At 42.1% G+C, this 18,924-nt stretch overlaps 1 protein-coding gene across 1 annotated transcript in view; it reads right to left on the minus strand.

Annotated features, from left to right (window-relative positions):
- Positions 1-18,924, minus strand: part of LOC106584808 (heterogeneous nuclear ribonucleoprotein L-like) — a 53,468-nt gene that overhangs the window by 10,558 nt on the left and 23,986 nt on the right. Inside the window, exons 2-7 of the mRNA XM_014170409.3 lie at positions 16,958-17,076; positions 13,758-13,995; positions 10,839-10,924; positions 8,748-8,844; positions 8,558-8,630; positions 2,163-2,234 (exon numbers count right to left, since the gene is read on the minus strand). Of these exons, the coding sequence (XP_014025884.1) occupies positions 2,163-2,234; positions 8,558-8,630; positions 8,748-8,844; positions 10,839-10,924; positions 13,758-13,995; positions 16,958-17,076 (685 nt within the window). The remainder of the gene's footprint in view (positions 1-2,162; positions 2,235-8,557; positions 8,631-8,747; positions 8,845-10,838; positions 10,925-13,757; positions 13,996-16,957; positions 17,077-18,924) is intronic.

The following is an 18,924-nucleotide window of genomic DNA, read 5'->3' on the forward strand; positions in this document are numbered from 1 at the left end:
AGAGGCAGAGAGAGAGAGACAAAATATAGAGAAGGGGAGAGAGAGAAAGTGAGGGAGAGAAAGAAATAGTGAGAGAGAGAGTGTATGAGAGAGGGAGAGACAGAGGGGGCAGAGAGAGACAGAGAGAGAGAGATAGAGAAAGAAAGAAAGAAAGAAAGAAAGAAAGAAAGAAAGAAAGAAAGAAAGAAAGAAAGAAAGAAAGAAAGAAAGAAAGAAAGAACAACAAAAAACCTGTCACAGACATAGGATGACCTTATTGGGGATGGTTGAGATGACAGTGCAAACGTCCCCCCTCAGCCCCCAGCCCCCCATGAAGAAGGATAAACAATTCCAGCAGTACTAAAAAAAAAAGTCCTAGACCATTTTCTACACCACTGCACCCCGTTTCCCCTGCAGATCTCGCTAATTACCAAGTGCCTTCAAGAGCGGCCGCTCACATCACATCATTACGCTCTTTCCAAACTCCTGACACACATACACACACACACTACACACACATGCACACCAATGACTGTATGACACACACACATATGTAAAGACCACCCCTTCTCCCCCGGTTTTTCCATCCATCCATCCAACCTCCACCACCTCCTCCAGATGTAAGTGTCTGTGGGTGTTGGAGCTTAATTACAAGATACCCAAAGCCCAGATGCACAATGGCAGTCACACAGAGAGAGAGAGAGATGGATGGATGGATAAAGAGAGGGATGGGAAAGAAAAGAGATACTGTAGACGTGGCGAGACAGATAGAATGATAAAGAGAGAAAATGAGAGATTCTGAGAAAGAGAGAGGTGATGAGTCAGAGAGGGATACAGAGAAAGGGAGATGCTGGGAGAAAGAAAGGTGGAAGAATAGGAAGATGAGGAGACTGAAAGAGAGGGAGCGAGAGAGAGATGCTGAGAGAGGGAGTGAGAGACGGAGAAACAGAGATGAGTCAGAATGAGAGGGATAAAGAGAGAGGGAGTGTGTGTGTGTGTGAGGGTAGGCTGGACACATGACATTTATGCTTTTTTGTAATGCTTTTTTCTGACAAAAACGAGTTAATTGCATCAACCGTGGAGCCCAGTTTCATAATTTTACCATATGTCCCAGCTGCTTGCCGTAGTTTTGAAGTAATCACAAAAAAACAGGCTTTATTTTAGGGCATTTTTCACCCTGTCAGCTCCTAATGTTCTATTGAGCACCATGGCACCAACTCGCCTTTCGAATGTCCTTTTCCCTATTGTTGTGACGTAGAACAATATTGCCTATTGTTCTATGTCACAATGCCTGCTTTGCTATTGTTGACAATGAGACCTGCCCACCTTGCAGATAGTTAAAATGTAAACAACAACAAAAAATGACTCATGGAACTCTGAGGTCGTCCCATTGCTTCCTATAGGGAAATATAGGTATGTCTGTCTATTTTGCCAAATATCTTGCAATGTGTATATTTAGATTTTTTCAAATTGGACACAATTTTAATCATGATAATCTCCTCTTTCTAATGATGTAAGGCTGGGCAGCGTACTCCATTGTCATCAAACACTAGCTCTGAAATACCGTTTGCCCTTGGAACGCTGAGCTCCCCTCATTGTTTTCCTATGGAGAGGCATGCTGGTATATTTCGCCAAATACCTAGCAATGTGTATATATGGATTTTTTTCAAGTCGGACACCATTTTAATCAGGATAATCTCCTCTTTCTAATTACATAAGGTTGGGCAGCGTACTCTGCTGTCATCGATCGCTAGAACAGAAATAGTCAAAAGTTGCAATTTCTTCCCAACTTCCTCATTACGCAGACATAAGCACACTTGGCACCATCGATGTGCGGATGTTTACTTTCTACACGAGTTGTTATTTTTCAGTTTCGTCCTAAGAACTGACTGTTGTGGTAAAATAAAAAGGGATACATTTTTGGTGTAATTTAGGCAAAATGGAATTCTAAGCGTCACTCCAGTCAGAAGAGGCACTGGGAACGTTCGATTCCATTCATTTGCTATAGGCTCGCGCTAGTGTTCCAGCTTAGCCAACGTTCTTTTGCCATTTTTCAGCCTTGGGTGAATTTTGACTCATTTTATTGTCCAGCCTAGTGAGGGCAGGAGAGACATGAGACAAACATAGAGAAAGAGCGAGGGAGGGAGGGATAAAGAGAGGCAGCGAATGTGAGCGACACTGACCATAGCCGTTGTCGCTGTAGGAGGACGGATGCTCTCCCAGAATGGCCTGGCGTTGTCTCCCCTTCCCTCGCTCTGCAACACAGACAGAATACACAGTGTAAGGCAAATGTAAAGTGACAATGTCGCCAGGTGCCAAACGCACATCCATCCACTCAAAATGCATAGACACGCACAGATACACACACATGGGGACTAACAGACACAGTCATGCACACATAGGACTAACACACACACACAGACTAACACACAAGCACATATACACACACACATTGGCACATTTGCACACCAGCCTAGGAATGACTGAAAGCCATAAAACCACACTACGCAAGCAGATTCCATTTAGTAACAGCAAATCTAGACACTGCTTAACACGTTTGGTAATTGGCATAATAACAAAACTATACACTTTTGGTTCAAATTTGACATTTTTACTTCAAATGACACATTTCTCTTCCTTGGCTGACTGAACTTGAGTGAATTTCAGAGGAACGATAAAACAGTGTTTTTGGGGGGGAAGAGAGAGGTGTGCTAAAATGACAGTTAGCATATCACAGTAACAGTTCAATGGCCTCAGGTGGAAACGTTGACCCAGATAGGAGGGGAAATGCATTGACATGAAAAAAGGTATATTAAGCACCCTTCTACCCTAATCCTCTTACTGTGCACCAGGAAAAGGACTAACAAGAACAAAGACAAGGGTATTTTCAGTCCATCTTTTCCCCAATGCAGCTTACTGGCAGAGACGCAGACAAACCCACTCTAGGTGCTGTCGAACTAAGACTGAAGCATATGTAATATAATGGTTTTTATGTAAGGTGTCCCAGTGAAGTTACAGACTACTATATGGAGCATTGCTGGAAACAGCCTGTCATTGTTAGCCTGGTCCCAGATCTATTTGTGCTGTATACCTCTATGGGGCTTTGTCTGTACAGCACAAGCAGATATAGGACCAGGCTTTCTCACTGCATCCCTTACTCATCAAACAAACGTCATCTAAAATCAACTCAGTGAACCCTGTTACTCTGAGGATTTGAGAGAAGTGTGTGTGTGACAAACCGTGTGCGTGTGTGTGTGCGCGCTGTTGCGCATGCAAGGTGTCCCGGCGGTCTTCAGTGCAAGCACCAATGACTCAACCTGTCCTACATCATTTGAACATCATTTTTTTCGAAGTCTAATTTCAACAACGCGAGAGAGAACTGGTGCTGCTCACGCAGACATAAATGGAAGGTGAGGCGCTGAGTTAAAAGAACGCATGCCATCCTCTTCCCAGCTCCCGCGGGCCATGGGGGACCGAGCTCATGCAGAGCTAAGCTAATTGGTACAAAACGAGCAGTTAGGCAGGCAGGAACCGATGGGATTGGTGGGTTGCCATATTTGTACAGAAACCACAAAGAGAGTGGAGAGGAGAAGGATTAACTGAGAGGAGGAGTGACCTTGATGCTTGCACTGAGCCGACAGGGTCGCCATTCACCTGACAGAGTGGCAGAGAGAGAGAAAGAGCGAGGGGGGAGGAGGGGAGAGAGACTGCGGGAGAGAGTGAGGAGGGGAGAGATACACTTCTAGACTTTACTTGTGTTTTGAGGCAATGTTCCTGAGTACCTTCGAGGCAATGCACTCTCAAAAGAACGAACAAGAGGTTTGAAAAAACAATCCTTTTTGAAGAGCATCTGATATGTTAAGGGGCTCAAGTGCGAATATAGCATTTCAATGCAAGCTGATTAGGATTTAAATTTACCGTCTGCGGCTCAAGAGGATTGTCTGGTGCTGGTTTATTTAATTTCTCTCTGTTTGCACCAAAGAGCTTCCAATCCATTATTATTCTGGCTTTTTTCATGTCAGCATTTTATTTTCAGCCTCTTGCTATTTTTCTAGTTGCTTCTCTGTCTCCTTCCTCCGGTCAATAAAAACAATTGGAAGCTGACCACACATCCTCAACTCCATGGCAAAAAGTCCTTGACGCCGTCAAAGTCAAACAGACGATCAAATCCAATATACGGCAAGGCAATCGATTGGAAAGCAGCCCTGGCTTGTGGGTGATAAGACACTGTTTACCCTCCATTTGCAGAGAGAGAATGGGAATCGGGACTGGCATGTCAATCACACCGTCCAACGGATGTTTAATCAAGCCCAAGTCACACAAGGCAGGCTTTCTGCTTGGTTAAAAACCATGCTCCCATTTATATGAATATGATTATGGGCTGTAGTCTATCTACGGCACGTCATATTGTTAAAGCATCCCCAGTACATGAGAGCTTCAAATTCAGAGACCAAGGGTTCTCTTTTATTGAGCATTGTAATGCTATAATACTTGGGGTGGGGACAATGCTATGTACAGTGCATTCGGAAAGTATTCAGACCCCTTGACCTTTTACACATTTTGTTACGTTACGGCCTTATTCTAAAATGGATTAAATATTTTTTTTCACTCATCAATCTACACACAATACCCCATAATGACAAAGCAAAAACTGGTTTTTAGAACATTTAGCAAAAATATGAATAAAAACCCCCCGGAAATATCAAATTTACATAAGTATTCAGACCCTTTACTCAGTACTTTGTTGAAGTGCCTTTGGCAGCGATTACAGCCTCGAGTCTTCTTGGGTATGATGCTACAAGCTTGGCACACCTGTATTTGGGGAGTTTCTCCCATTCTTCTATGCAGATCCTCTCAAGCTCTGTCAGGTTGAGGGGGAGCGTCGCTGCTCAGCTATTTTCAGGTCTCTTCAGAGATGTTCGATCGGGTTCAAGTCCGGGCTTTGGCTGTGCCACCCAAGGACATTCAGAGACTTGTCCCAAAGCCACTCCTGCTTTGTCGTGGCTGTGTGTGTATGGTTGTTGTCCTGTTGGAAGGTGAACCTTCACCCCAGTCTGAGGTCCTGAGCGCTCTGGAACAGGTTTTCATTAAGGATCTCTCTGTACTTTGCTCCATTCATCTTTCCCTCAATCCTGACTAGTCTCCCAGTCCCTACCGCTGAAAAACATCCCCACAGCATAATGCTGACACCAACATGCTTCATTGTAGGGATGGTGCCAGATTTCCTCCAGACGTGACGCTTGGCATTCAGGAAAAAGGGTTCAATCTTGGTTTCATCAGGCCAGAGAATCTTGTTTCTCATGGTCTGAGAGTCCTAGGTTCCTTTTGGAAAACTCCAAGCGGGCTGTCATGTGCCTTTTACTGAGGAGTGGCTTCCGTCTGACCACTCTACCATAAAGGCCTGATTGGTGGAGTGCTGCAGAGATGGTTGTCCTTCTGGAACGTTCTCTCATCTCCACAAAGGAACTCTTGAGCTCTGTCAGAGTGACCATCGGGTTCTTGGTCACCTCCCTGACCATGGCCCTTCTCCCTGATTGCTCAGTTTGGCCGGGCGGCCAGCTATAGTCTTGGTGGTTCCAAACTTCTTCCATTTAAGAATGATGGAGGCCACTGTGTTCTTGGGGACCTTCAATGCTGCAGACATTTTTTGGTACCGTTCCCCAGATCTGTGCCTCGACACAATCCTGTCTCTACCGACAATTCCCTCGACCTCATGGCTTGGTTTTAGCTCTGACATGCACTGTCAACTGTGGAACCTAATATAGACAGGTGTCTGCCTCCCAAACCATGTCCAATCAATTGAAATTACCACAGGTGGACTCTAATCTAATAAATTGTCGAAACATCTCAAGGATGATCAATGGAAACAGGATGCACTTGGGCTCAATTTCGAGTCTCATAGCAAAGGGTCTGAATACTTATGTAAATAAGGTATTTCTGTTTTTTATTTTTTATAAATGTGCAAAAATGTCTAAAAACTTGTTTTCGCTTTGTCTTTATGGGTTATTGTGCGTAGATTGCTGAGAATGAAAAATAATTTAATCAATTTTAGTACAAGGCTGTAACGTAACAAAATGTGGAAAAAGGGAAGGGGTCAGAATACTTCCCGAATGCACTGTATAACTGTATATCAAATTAATATGCACTGATTCATTGGTGTGGGCTCAGCAAAGGGACAGGGAATAGGCTCAGCAAAGTCAAGGTCTGTTGTCAGATTCTATGATGTCTTCACCGATTGAGTAGTAAAATAGATAGATGACAAAATGAAAGATTAAAGGGGGAGTGGAGGGGGGGATTAGCAATAGCCCTTTCATCGATGTTGTTTTATTCTCTCGACTTACTCAACACTGACAAATCCAAGGGTATGAGCATGCTCATTGTATTTCAATATTTTGTGTCAGCATTTGTACCATGCAATGTAGGCTACCATGGCTATGGCAAAGGGATGAATGTTTTTTTTTTTCAAAGATCCAATGTTTCCATAAAGATTTATTCAAGGACAGACTGATAGAAATGGAGGCATATTCATGGGTTGCACCTCCATCACTCAGTCGCGCCTTTGCCATTGTTATCAACAAACGTTCTACAGACGCTGCAGCGTATTGATGTCTGATTGTTAATGCCCAGTCTTTCGGAACGGGGGCTAATGACTGTTTAATCAAATGTACACTATAGCGGCCTGGAAATACGATGACATTGCTAAAGTAGACAAATCATTTGTAGAAAACAACTTTGCCATCATTGTCGTCAAGTTTGTTTTAGAGAGACGGCAATTTTGTCACCAGCTACAAAAGTTGGCCAGAAATAGCTAGCAATGCTAATGTTAGCTAGCTAAAATGTCAGCGCTCTCCCCTCAATCTAAAGTTATACTGTATCTAAAGTAAATCTGGCGACATCACAATGATGACAAAAGCTTGTCCTAAAAATGATTTGCTTTTCCTTTTGAAATGTCATTGGGTTTCAAAGCCATAGTAATGTACTTTAGACTAAATCTTCATCAGTATCCATTGAGACTGCATTGAGTAGAATGCTCAGCTGGGCATCAGTCCTAAAAGGAACATTCAAAACAATATTGTGACGAAACGTGCCACTCATGAATATATTGTTTTTTATCTGTTTTCACAGATAATTGAATCCTTTCTTGACTATGAAAAGCCAACTGACATTTACTCCTGAGGTGTTAAACTATTGCCCCTGTTGGTCATCTATGAACGTCTGGAAGAACGATCTGGCCTAAATGACCATGTACTGTTATAATCTTCACACGGCTCAGGCAGATGAGGACTGGCCACCCCTCAGAGCCTGTTGCTCTCTAGGTTCCTTCCTCGGTTCCTTCCTTTCTAGCGAGTTTTTCCTAGCCACTGTGCTTCTACATCTGCATTGTTTGCTATTTGGGGTTTTAGGCTGGGTTTCTGTATAGCACTTTGTGACACCTGCTGATGTAAAAAGGGCCTTATAAAATAAATGTGATTGATTGGTTGCAATAAAATATTTATTTGCTTCTTAGAGCATGTATACACAATCAGATGTCTTCCTAACTAAGTACATAAGCACATCTGCATGTAAGGTCTACTAGACCTGTTGTATTCTACGCATGTGACTAATAAAATTTTATTTTATTTGACATCTGGATAAGATAAGGTTGGGTTGAGTGGATAAAATACCCGTTGTGATTAAAAAGTGAAGGTACTACTAGACCAGTGTTTCCCAAACTCGGTCCTGGCCCCCCTGGGTGCACGTTTATTATTTTGCCCTAGCACTACACAGCTGATCCAAATAATCAAAGCTTGATGATGAGTTTGGGAAACCCTGTACTAGACACTGACGACTGGGCCGTACCCACTCTGACCTGCAGGACTGAGCAGTAGGGGGTGCTAAAGCAACAGCAAGCTACAACACTATAAGCACAGGAAGTGGTAAACAGAGAGGGTGCCCATCATCAGCTAAATCTGACATTTCTATTGGCAATTAATACGTAAAACAAAAGGATATGTATGTAACCTCTGATGGAACAAGTGCGAATGACTGAAAGAAAACAAATGTTTTTTTAACAGAGAGGCTATTTTGACTCATTTTAGTTAGGAAATGAAGAAGACTAGGCAGGGACAAAGACTGAGGCCTAATGTTGAAGAGAAAACAACAGACGAACTGGCAAATTGAGATTCATGGCCGATCTTTAAGGAACGAATGTAAAACCACAATTGTGGAACTCATTTCTTGTCACAGCCCATTTCAACTGATTATGGGTCTGTAAGAGTGTGAAGGTTGAAAGGGTTTTGAAATGGTTTGACAACCACGGCTACAGAATTGAGGGTTGCTCTGCTCACCATATTTTAATTCCAGATCTTTGTAAAACAGAAGTGACACACACAACGCACACACACAAATGTCGTATTCATTAGAGCATGCAACGGAGGATGGTTTAAAACGTTTTGCAACAGAGAACTAAAATGAGCGTTTCTTATTGGACAAGTCCAGGTAGTCTCTCCTTGTTCCAGTCTGTTTTCTTCAGTTTGCTACCTAATGAATACGACCCTAGTGCAGGAAGAGATTCAGCAGAGAAGGAAGGATATCGTACCTCGCCTGACGAGAAAGGGCTTGGTGTAGTCCCAGCTATCATTGTCGTTGCGGAGGACGTTGAGTCGCGTGGGCTGCATGGGGAGAGAGAGCAGAGCACCGCTGCATGTGTGTTAGGGGTCCACAGGGATCCTGGTGGAGTGTGTGTGAGCACTGTGTGTGTATGTGGGTTTGTGAGTGTGTGTGTTTACCCGAGCGTATTCGATCTTCAGGGTGCAGCAGCTGGCATATATGTCTGCTCCGTTGAGAGCCGATTTCGCCTTCTGGGCGTTTTTGACAGTTTCGAACGTGGCGACACCATTAAGGAAGAGCAACCGGGAGGATCTCAGTGGAATTCAAAACATTGTGTGGCAAACAGAGTAGATCAGTGTATAATCACAGTGACCAGAAGGCAATAACATAGGAGATGGAGCAAGAACCACAAGCCACCCTGCAGACGACTAAGGTTGTTTGCATACTCTTGGGTCACTCAGCCCAATGTAGTTCTGCTTCAGAGAAGCTGTAATCAGCTCAGCAATTGCAGATTAGTTTATAGAATAGGGCCCTGTTCGAATCCTCCTAAAATACATTCTCGCTTCCTTGTAAGTAATCCCTCATCTGACACGGCATAATTGGTGCAATTACAATGGAAAGCTTGCTTGCATCAATCCATTCATGTCAGATCAGTAATTAGTTGAAGAAGATAGGAAGGAAGGATTCCTTTTTAGAGTATTTGAACAAGGCCCTATTCCATAAGCTTATTGGCAGTGACTGTGCTGATTACAGCTACTCTAAAGGGACTGTAGTCTCTCTCTAACATCATCACATCTTTTCAAGCTGCTCTGCTTCCAGTAAAATGCAGACGAGTAGATCGTTATGCAAATTCGGTAGTAAAAGTAAAATGCACTATAAAAACCTAAGAGCATAAAAAGGTCCAAAATGTCTGTGTTAATATAATTGAAATCTAATTGAGGTGGGCCAAATTGTCTTTCTATTTCTCGCTTGTTGAGCCTATGTCTTCAAATATTATATGATAAAATACAGTATGTGATGTTACGCCCATTGGAACACACACACACCACACACACACACACACACACACACACACACACACACACACACACACACACACACACACACACACACACACACACACACAGATCAGATCAAACACACATGCAACACAGAGTGCCTTAGAAACCCCCATTGCCACGGCAACCACATCCCAGTGGCAATAAAACAGGGGATTTAAGCATCCATCTCCCATAAAACCCAAACCTGAAACAACAGTGACAACAATCCCTTGTCTCCTGAATTCCCATTGGCCAATCTCTGCTCCTAGTGGTACCATTAGCAAGAAACTCTTGACTGATAGCTGTACATGATCCACATAATGAGCCAACTTGGAGACAAAGTGAAATGTCTTATAATGCCAGACAGTAAATATAAACAGCTGCCCACTGCGTTACAATGTGATTATAAATAAGGGAACAATATGGGAATTAGTTATCAAATTACTATGAACTAGGTATATCAGTAGTTCAGTATTTCAGTCAAAAAGTACCTCCCATTGTTGATCATTTTTCCAAGAAGATACAAAAACTGAACACAAATGTGGTTCCCACTCCAGAACTGGCCTACAACATGGAAATTATTACATAGGTTGTTCATCTGATATAAGGCTTGCATAATGAAAAGTGTGTTGAAATACGGCCACTAACCCACTACACATACTGGAGGTGTGCAAACCATAATAGACACACACACACACACACACACACACACACACACACACACACACACACACACACACACACTGCTTCCGACATATAAGCGAGCGCTGGTGCTGTCAGGTGTTTATTCATGCGAAGTGTGTGTGTGTCAGGAGTGTGTGTGTGTGATGCCGAGAGACAGTCATCCATATTTGATGAAGGGCCATCTCGTCCGCTGGAATGCTGCTCATGCTGATTCAGTGCTCTCGAGGACCCGGTCGAGTGGAGTGGGCTCTGCTCCTCTACTCTGAAGCTTTTTACAGCCCTGAGTGTGTTTGTGTGAGGGGCCAGCACTGACTGACAAGCTTGTTTCCCACTCCAAAATGACACCCTGATGCAGGTGTGCATACTCATACAAACCCACAGGGAGACATACACAGACACTTACGCAAAATCACTCATACAGACAAGACTCTCGAATCAATACACATGCACATGCATCCACTCTACATGCATCCTCGGCACAAACCCACCCGTGCATACACGGACACACACGCCTGCAGTAGCCCAGCTTGACTCCAGAAAGGATATTCCACCATGGCCTGGATTCCATTGCGTTTGAAGATGACAATGCGCAGCACGTTGCCTATGGGATTGCAGACTGTGTACAGAACATCCTAGAAGACAGAAGAGCAACGACTGGGTTCTGACTAATGGCGTAATGAACACAGTAATAAGTAACAGTTTCCTGAAAGCTTAGTAGTTCGTGTGGTATTTTTCTAGATGACCCAGACCGACACCACAAGTAGAAACACATTTCTTCTTGCTTCTTTTAGTTATATTTGTTCATGGATAGAAGATTGGCTGTCAGTTAAACATACATTTTAGACTTTACGTTACTCTTTTGTGGCTGAGCTGCTGGGTTGTCGAGATAAATAACATGCCACATTAGCTACAAGGCTTTCAGGAAATCCAAGCTAAATCGTTGTAAACTAAATCCTTGTAAGCAACACATTTGTAAAGTTAAACCATTGTGAACTTAAACATTGTAAACTATTGTGAACAAAACCATTGCCGAACTATTGCAAACTTAACCATTGCATCATGAACTAAACCATCGTAAGCTAAAATACCATAAGCTAAACCATGGCATTGTGTACTAAACCATGATAAACTAAACCATGATAAACAAACCATCATAAGCAAACCTATCATGAATTAAGACTGAAACCACTGTAAGCCAAACCATAGTGAAATAAACTATTTTAAATTAAACCATCGTAAACTAAACCATTTTGAACAATATCCTTGCAAGCTTCCCACTGGACACACCACGTCATTTCACGGTGGAGAATTGGGTAATATTTGGTAGATACGTTGATCAATGTGGTTCCAACCTATTTTCACCCACTCAAAAAGACAGCCAAAAGTTTGTTTCATTCCCAATGTGTTATCACTATGCTTTCAACCATCTAAAAGCACAACCAAATTCTAATGGAAAATCAATGTCTGATTTTTGGTTTAGTTTTCATCTAAATGTGTTATCACTGTGCTTCAACCATTTAAAAGCACAACAAAGTTCAAATGGGAATACAATGTCAGATATTTAGTTTATTTAGATACAACAACTTAATGTGTTATCACTGTGCTTGATCTAATAGCACAACCAAATGACCTGGATTGTAGTTACCTGAGATTACATTCAAGTACATGGTGGATCGATGCCGTTTTAGTTTTTGTACAGATTATTATTGCAATTGCAAAGATTTCTACAGATCTGCGACCCTGAATGCTTTCTATGATTACATGAGAAGACATTTATTGTTACAGTAACCTCAAAATGTACCCACGGATGTGCTACTCATTTTAAGGTTGAATAAATACCGTTATATTAGTTTGCAAAATAGCCTTAACATTATGCTATTTGCTGTCTTACAAAGGTAATATTGAATTGTGTTTGGTTGACTATGCAACCAAATATCAACATTTAAAGGATATGTATCAACTGCTTGGATAGTTCCATCTGGGTCACTGGGTTAATCATATTCTTTAACTTCTATTTTTGGTTGAAATGGAGACGTGAATCCAACATATAATTTGTTAACTTGTCAACAAGTTATTAGGCTATTTACCGTATTGCAAAAGTGATATTGAATTGTGTTTGGTTGTCAACACAACCAAATATCAACTTTTGAAGGAGATGCATCTTCTGCTTGGATATCTGTGCCACTGAGTTTGGCTTCAATTCCTAAATCAAATCAAACTTAAATTCACTTTAAATACAGTTTTATTTGATTTAATCCTATTCTTCAACTTTCATTTTTGGTTGAGATGGAGTCATGAATCAAACAATTCTAGTATTAACTCGTAGATTCCATTTCAAATCAATTTTTAGTTTCAAGTCTATTTTTAGTTGAATCCTGGGCTAAGTACCATCATTGATGATATACAGAATGATTGATAAAGTATGGGTTACATTTAATTTGCTCTGTGAACCTACCCTTTGGAATGACTTCGATAGCAACAGTGAGATTTCAACAATCACTCTCACGATAGCACATTGGTAAAGACAAAATCTCTAAACTGCACGACAATCGTGTGCCGTATTCTATAGATGTAATCTCTGAACCCATAACCACATTTCATGCTAGTTAGCTATCTACATTTTCTAAATTTGGTCGGTCACCAGAGATCAGCCTCGATGTTGCGGTGGGTTACTAATGTGTGCCTTTGTCACTGGTTCTTCCTTTGGCAGCTATGTCATGATGATGGCGTTCGAAGCCATGTAGAGTGCCGACAGGCCGTGACATGCGGCGCCAATGAAGTGGTCCTGTATGGCTGAGTTGGTGGTGCATGGCACTTGAAACGGCAGGATTGTGGGTTCGATTCCCTGGGCCACCCACATGTCAAATTTATGCAGGCATGACTGTACATCGCTTTGGATGAAAGCATCTGCTAAAAGGCATATATATTATTATATTATGGTAATAGTCAGTGACAAATATCAATGTCAAACTGGGTTTAGTTAAAAACCTGGATGGGACCGAAGGAATAGCTGTAGATAGATCAACTGTCCAGTAGGAGCAGCTGCCAGCCTATTGTTTTTATCCTATAGTGGATATTACGTTGAATATCTGACGTTGTTGAAAGGTAAAAATTCGACATAGACAAACCTTGTATAATATATGTTGAAAAATGGTTACCATGATGACATAATCCTGTGGTTGAAATGTAACCCCTCAAAACAACAGCTGATGACAGTTGACGACTTTTTTCAAATCCAAGGTATTTTCCACGTAGATTCCACATCACAATATGTTGACAAATTACGTTGAAACAACATTGATTTAACCAGCTTGTGCCCAGTGGGTTGACTTCCGTAAGTTAAACTATTGAAAGCTAAACCATTGTAAACTAAACAATCGTCAACTAAACCATACTGAACAAAAATATTGTCAACATTGTAAACTCAACCATTGCACTGAACTGGCATGAAGTTCATGAACTTACAGTGGTGATGGGATAGAGGGGGTTCTGAATGGAGAGGAGCAGGACTTTGTTGCCACTGCTGGGGTCATCGGCATTAGTTGGCCGCGTGATCCTCTTACTGGTGGAGTAGTTGAAGAAGGCCTGCTGGCCGGCAATGTAGACCGCTTCGATGGCCCCGCATGTCACGCACTGGTCGGCACTCTCCATGGCTTCAAACTCCACCAGCGCCTGACGCTTGAACGGCATCATCATGACGTAGCTGTCAAAGGAAGACCCAGTGACAAAGACACAATTAGTAACCCACCGCAGCATCGAGGTTGATCTCTGGTGAACGACCAAATTTTGAAAATGTTGATAGCTACTTAGCATGAAATATGGTTATAAGGCACACGATTGTTGTGGGAGTTTCGTCCTTTTGTCTCATGACAGAGAAAAGGTTTCCCTTTTTATTTGATGCTGTGCAACACTCGACCAAAAAAATCTGACTGTCATGCAATATCTGTTGAAAACAGTGATAGTGTAAACTACCTGTAAACTACCTGCCATCTTGCTGCCAAAGAGGACCACAATGGAAATAAACTAGGGCTTTAATGTGTTTTTATCCTCAATACTGTTTTATGTATGTAATGTTGGCTCCAGCTGGAGCTGCCTGATACTTTAAATGATCTAATAAATTCAGTCAATCAATAATCTCAATCAACAAACCTTGTTTCAGTCATGTTACAGACATTTGATGAGTGTCAAGCAACAATCCATGTTTTTACTTCTCAATCAATCCAAAGAAAACAATGTTGTTTTTTGGGGGGGGGGGGGGGGTGTTACAACAACCTTTGTCACAAAATGCTTTACTAGCCCCCCAAAAGCAAGCAAAAGGAAAAAACTCCCTATAAGGAAAACACATTTTTCCATTGATCCATAACCATACTATCATCCTCAACTTTAGAATTAGTAAGCAACAAGCCCTACGTCCAATAAATCTCTTTACACAGCTCTCCTTTGGCAACAATCATATCGATCAGAATCAGCATTCAGGAATCATCTACATCCTGCCACGGGAAACATTCATACACAATAAGCAACCCCACACACTGAAGATTTAGCCAGTGTTTCACTCAGTGGCCCATATTCCATTTTAGCTCCTCAATTTCCTAGTTAGATATCTCAATGTTTTTCTTATACAGACTCCATGCAGTGATGGTAAAATAGAAGTAGATGCTCGTATGAGGATTTGTCTCATCTAACAGAACCCCAAACCACACTGAGGTAATTGCTTTGTAACTCAACCTTTGTGGAGAGACGCCAGATAGAAACCAAACTCTTTTTAAGTTCTCACCTCTCTTGAGGTGCTGCTATTCTGCCCTACCAAGCAAAAAGGCAGTAACTGCTAATTTGGTCGAAAATGTGTTAATGTAATTTTTGCTACATTAAATACATGCTTAATCATGTGGACAAGTATCCTGCCTCTATTGTATTGTGTTTTGGAGAAAATGGGGGTCATGTTAGCAGTAACTGCTTAAAGTTACTTTGAAACCAAGGTAAATAAAAGCCATTTTTCTCAGTTTAACGCTATGAGCAGTTACTGCCTTTTTGCTTGGTAGGGCCACGCATTGTATTTTTGTTGAACTAGAAAGAGTTCAACATAAGTTAAAATAAAATGTCCCCCTGGTTATGCTTTATTTTACAGTCAGCAACTATTCATCTAGCTAGTATCTTACATTATCTACTAAGAATGGCTGGTATTTGTTTGGGATTATAAGATATTATCAGGTGGTCATCCCTATATTATAACTGCATGATAATGCACTACTTAAATTGCAGACAGAGCACACTCCACCTTCATAAATACCATTGCACAATAAAGCCTCCCCTTCATTCTAATGTGAATGCTGTCCTTGAGGCTACTGTTTGAGTGGAGCTGACAGCTCACGTTCACCGTGTCCCAATATGTCTGCCTATGGCGTACTCGGAGGGACCTACACTATATTGATATTGCACCAACCTAAAAATACCCTCGCCTGATTTCAATTCCGACTACAGCACCGGGGAACATCCTCTACCAGCGCACAAGTCAAGTCCTTGCAATCAAATCCACATCCCATAATACTCCCCGAGTTACAGAAATATCAAGTGACACTGGGATGGATGGTGGCAGGGAGCTATTTACAATAATCACAGGCATATTGGCCCCGTGCACACTCTGGTTGTAAAACTGATGTACAACGCATTTGACACAATGGTTGGGATACAACTGCTATGTTTGTGATATAATGGAGAGTTTGTCTGCATAACAAAGTCTACACAACTATTGTGCGGTGTCTCCAAAAAATGTGTGTATCAATACTTTTGTGCAGAAAAACTCTCCCTTGTGTCACAACCATTGTGTCGAATGCATTGTATTTCAGTTGTGCAACTTGAGAGTGTCTACGGGGTCATTGTCCATTTCCAAATTTCACCGGAATTCACCTCAACTTCAAATCAAAACTTTCTAGATTCTCTAAGTGAACGTGAAGGGGCTCTGCAAATAAGCCTCTGCTGTGTATTCCCCGTTGTGTGAGTGACCCAAATGAGGCTTCCCCAGGCAATAAGAGAATCATGTGTTTCTCCCCTGAGCAGTTATACCCTTGGGTAAACGTGTGGTCTGATGATAAAAGCAGACAATTTAGAGGACAGACATGAGCTAAAAATACAGGTCCTAAATGGCAAACAACATTTTCCAAGCCCTTAATGGTCCTTGTTCTACGAGAAATATGATGACCGGGAGATTGTTATTGCATTTAAATGCATCAAAAATTGATTTCCAACACTGAAGAAATGGCTAATGGGAGATAAAAATCCAGAAAAAGGGAGTTGTTTTCTAAGAGGACAAAGAGTCCAATCCCACTGGCTTTGTTGGAGAAAAACAATCAAACTGCCCACACTGGGAAAAAAGATGCATCTCAATACATTCTGTTGATACATTCAATCAGTGAGCTGCTCAGACGCAGAATAGTATTAGAATACTAACTGACATGCATAGTCATATAGCAGTTGGCTCTTCCTGGTAAGTGAAAATTCAGTTACAATAAATGCCACTCTGAACTATGAAGACAGTTATGTAATGGACTACTGTTCTATAGTACATTTAAAATAATCATAAGCACATGCATCCATGTAATGGAAATGAGGGAAAGGATTGCCGCATGTCCCTCAAAGCAGAACAGACAAGAAGAAATATCACCTACCAGATGTTGCCAAACTTCTCCAGGGCCTCCACCAGGTCCCCCTCCACCACTGACTCACAGAGCCCCCGCACGTGGACCACCGGAGAGGGGGCGATCCTGTGGGCATCCTCCCCATTGTCCTGGAGGAGAGAAGGGGGGCACCGGTCAAATTGGGTTGAAAGGTCAAAGGTCAAATGAAGTATACCACATGGATACATACGAAGGCCGCTTTCACAGCCAAGAAGGTTTAACATAATGTAAATGTAACCAAACATCAAAGTCATCGTCAGCATTGGCACTTGAGCGCCTTTGACATGCTGTCGGAGTGCACACAGAGTGAAATCGCAGCGTGTTCCCTTGTCAATGCCTTAACACTGTTTTCTGAATGTTTATAGTGAATTTGTTTGTGTTTTGTAGCAATGTTTGATTTGGTTTGGTTTGAATGACTTCAATCATCATTTTTTAATTTGAACTCATTCTTGAGACCTAGAAAACTCAGCCTCTTCGGATTCCTTGACACGAGAGCCACTTACAGACTGGCAAGCAAATACAGTGCATTTGGAAAGTATTCAGACCCCTTGACTTTTTCCACATTTTGTTACGTTACAGCCTTATTCTAAAATGGATTGAATAAAAAAATGTCCTCATCAATCTACACACAATACCCCATAATGACAAATCGAAAACAGGTTTCTAGAAATGTTAGCAAATGTATTACAAATAAAAAACAGAAATACCTTATTTACATAAGTACTCAGACCCTTTGCTATGAGACTCGAAATTGAGCTCAGGTGCATCTTGGTTCCATTGATCATCCTTCAGATGTTTCTACAAAGGCACACAACTGTTTATAAAAGGTCCCACAGTTGACAGTGCATGTCAGAGCAAAAACCAAGCCATGAGGTCAAAGGAATTGTCCGTAGAGCTCCGAGACAGAATTGCGTCAAGGGACAGATCTTGTGAAGCAGCATTGAAGGTCCCCAAGAACACAGTGGACTCCATCATTCTTAGATGGAAAAAGTTTGGAACCGCCAAGACTCTTCCTAGAGCTGGCTGCCCGGCCAAACTGAGCAATCGGGAGAGAAGGCTCTTGGTCAGGAAGGTGACCAAGAACCCGATGGTCACTCTGACAGAGCTCCAGAGTTCCTCTGTGGAGACCATCTCTGTAGCACTCCACCAATCAGGCCTTTATGGTAGAGTGGCAAGACAAAAGTAACTCCTCAGTAAAAGGCACATGACAGCCCGTTTGGAGTTTGCCAAGAGGCACGTAAAGGACTCTCAAACCATGAGAAACAAGATTCTCTGGTCTGATAAGTTTTTGGCCTGAATGCCAAGCGTCACATATGGAGGAAACCTGGCACCATCCCTACAGTGGAGCATAGTGGTGGCAGCATCATGCTGTGGAGATGTTTTTCAGTGACAGGGACTGGGAGACTACTCAGGATTGAGGGAAAGATGAACGGAGCAAAGTACAGAGAGATCCTTAATGAAAACCTGCTCCAGAGCGTTCAGGACAACGACCCTAAGCACACAGGGTTCACCTTCCAACAGGACAACGACCATAAGCACACAGCCAAGACCACGCCGGAGTGGCTTTGGGACAAGTCTCTGAATGTCCTTGAGTGGCCTAGCCAGAGCCCCGACCTGTACCCAATCGAACATTTCTGGAGGGACCTGAAAATAGTTGTGCAGCGACACTCCCCCTCAACCTGACAGAGCTTGAGAGAATCTGCAGAGAAGAATGGGAGCAACTCCCCAAATACAGGTTGTTCAAGCTTGTAGCGTCATACCCAAGAAGACTCGAGGCTGTAATCACTGACAAAAGGGCTTCAACAAAGTACTGAGTAAAGGGTCTGAATACTTATGTAAATGTGATGTTTCAGTTTTCAAAAAATAATGATCAAAAACCTGTTTTCGCTTCGTCATTATGTGTAGATTGATGAGAAAAAAAAGTTATCCATTTTAGAATAAGGCTGTAACGTAACAAA

The sequence above is a fragment of the Salmo salar genome, chromosome 02, assembly GCF_965601325.2.
Source record: "Salmo salar chromosome 02, fSalSal1, whole genome shotgun sequence".
In the NCBI taxonomy this organism is placed as follows: domain Eukaryota; kingdom Metazoa; phylum Chordata; class Actinopteri; order Salmoniformes; family Salmonidae; genus Salmo; species Salmo salar.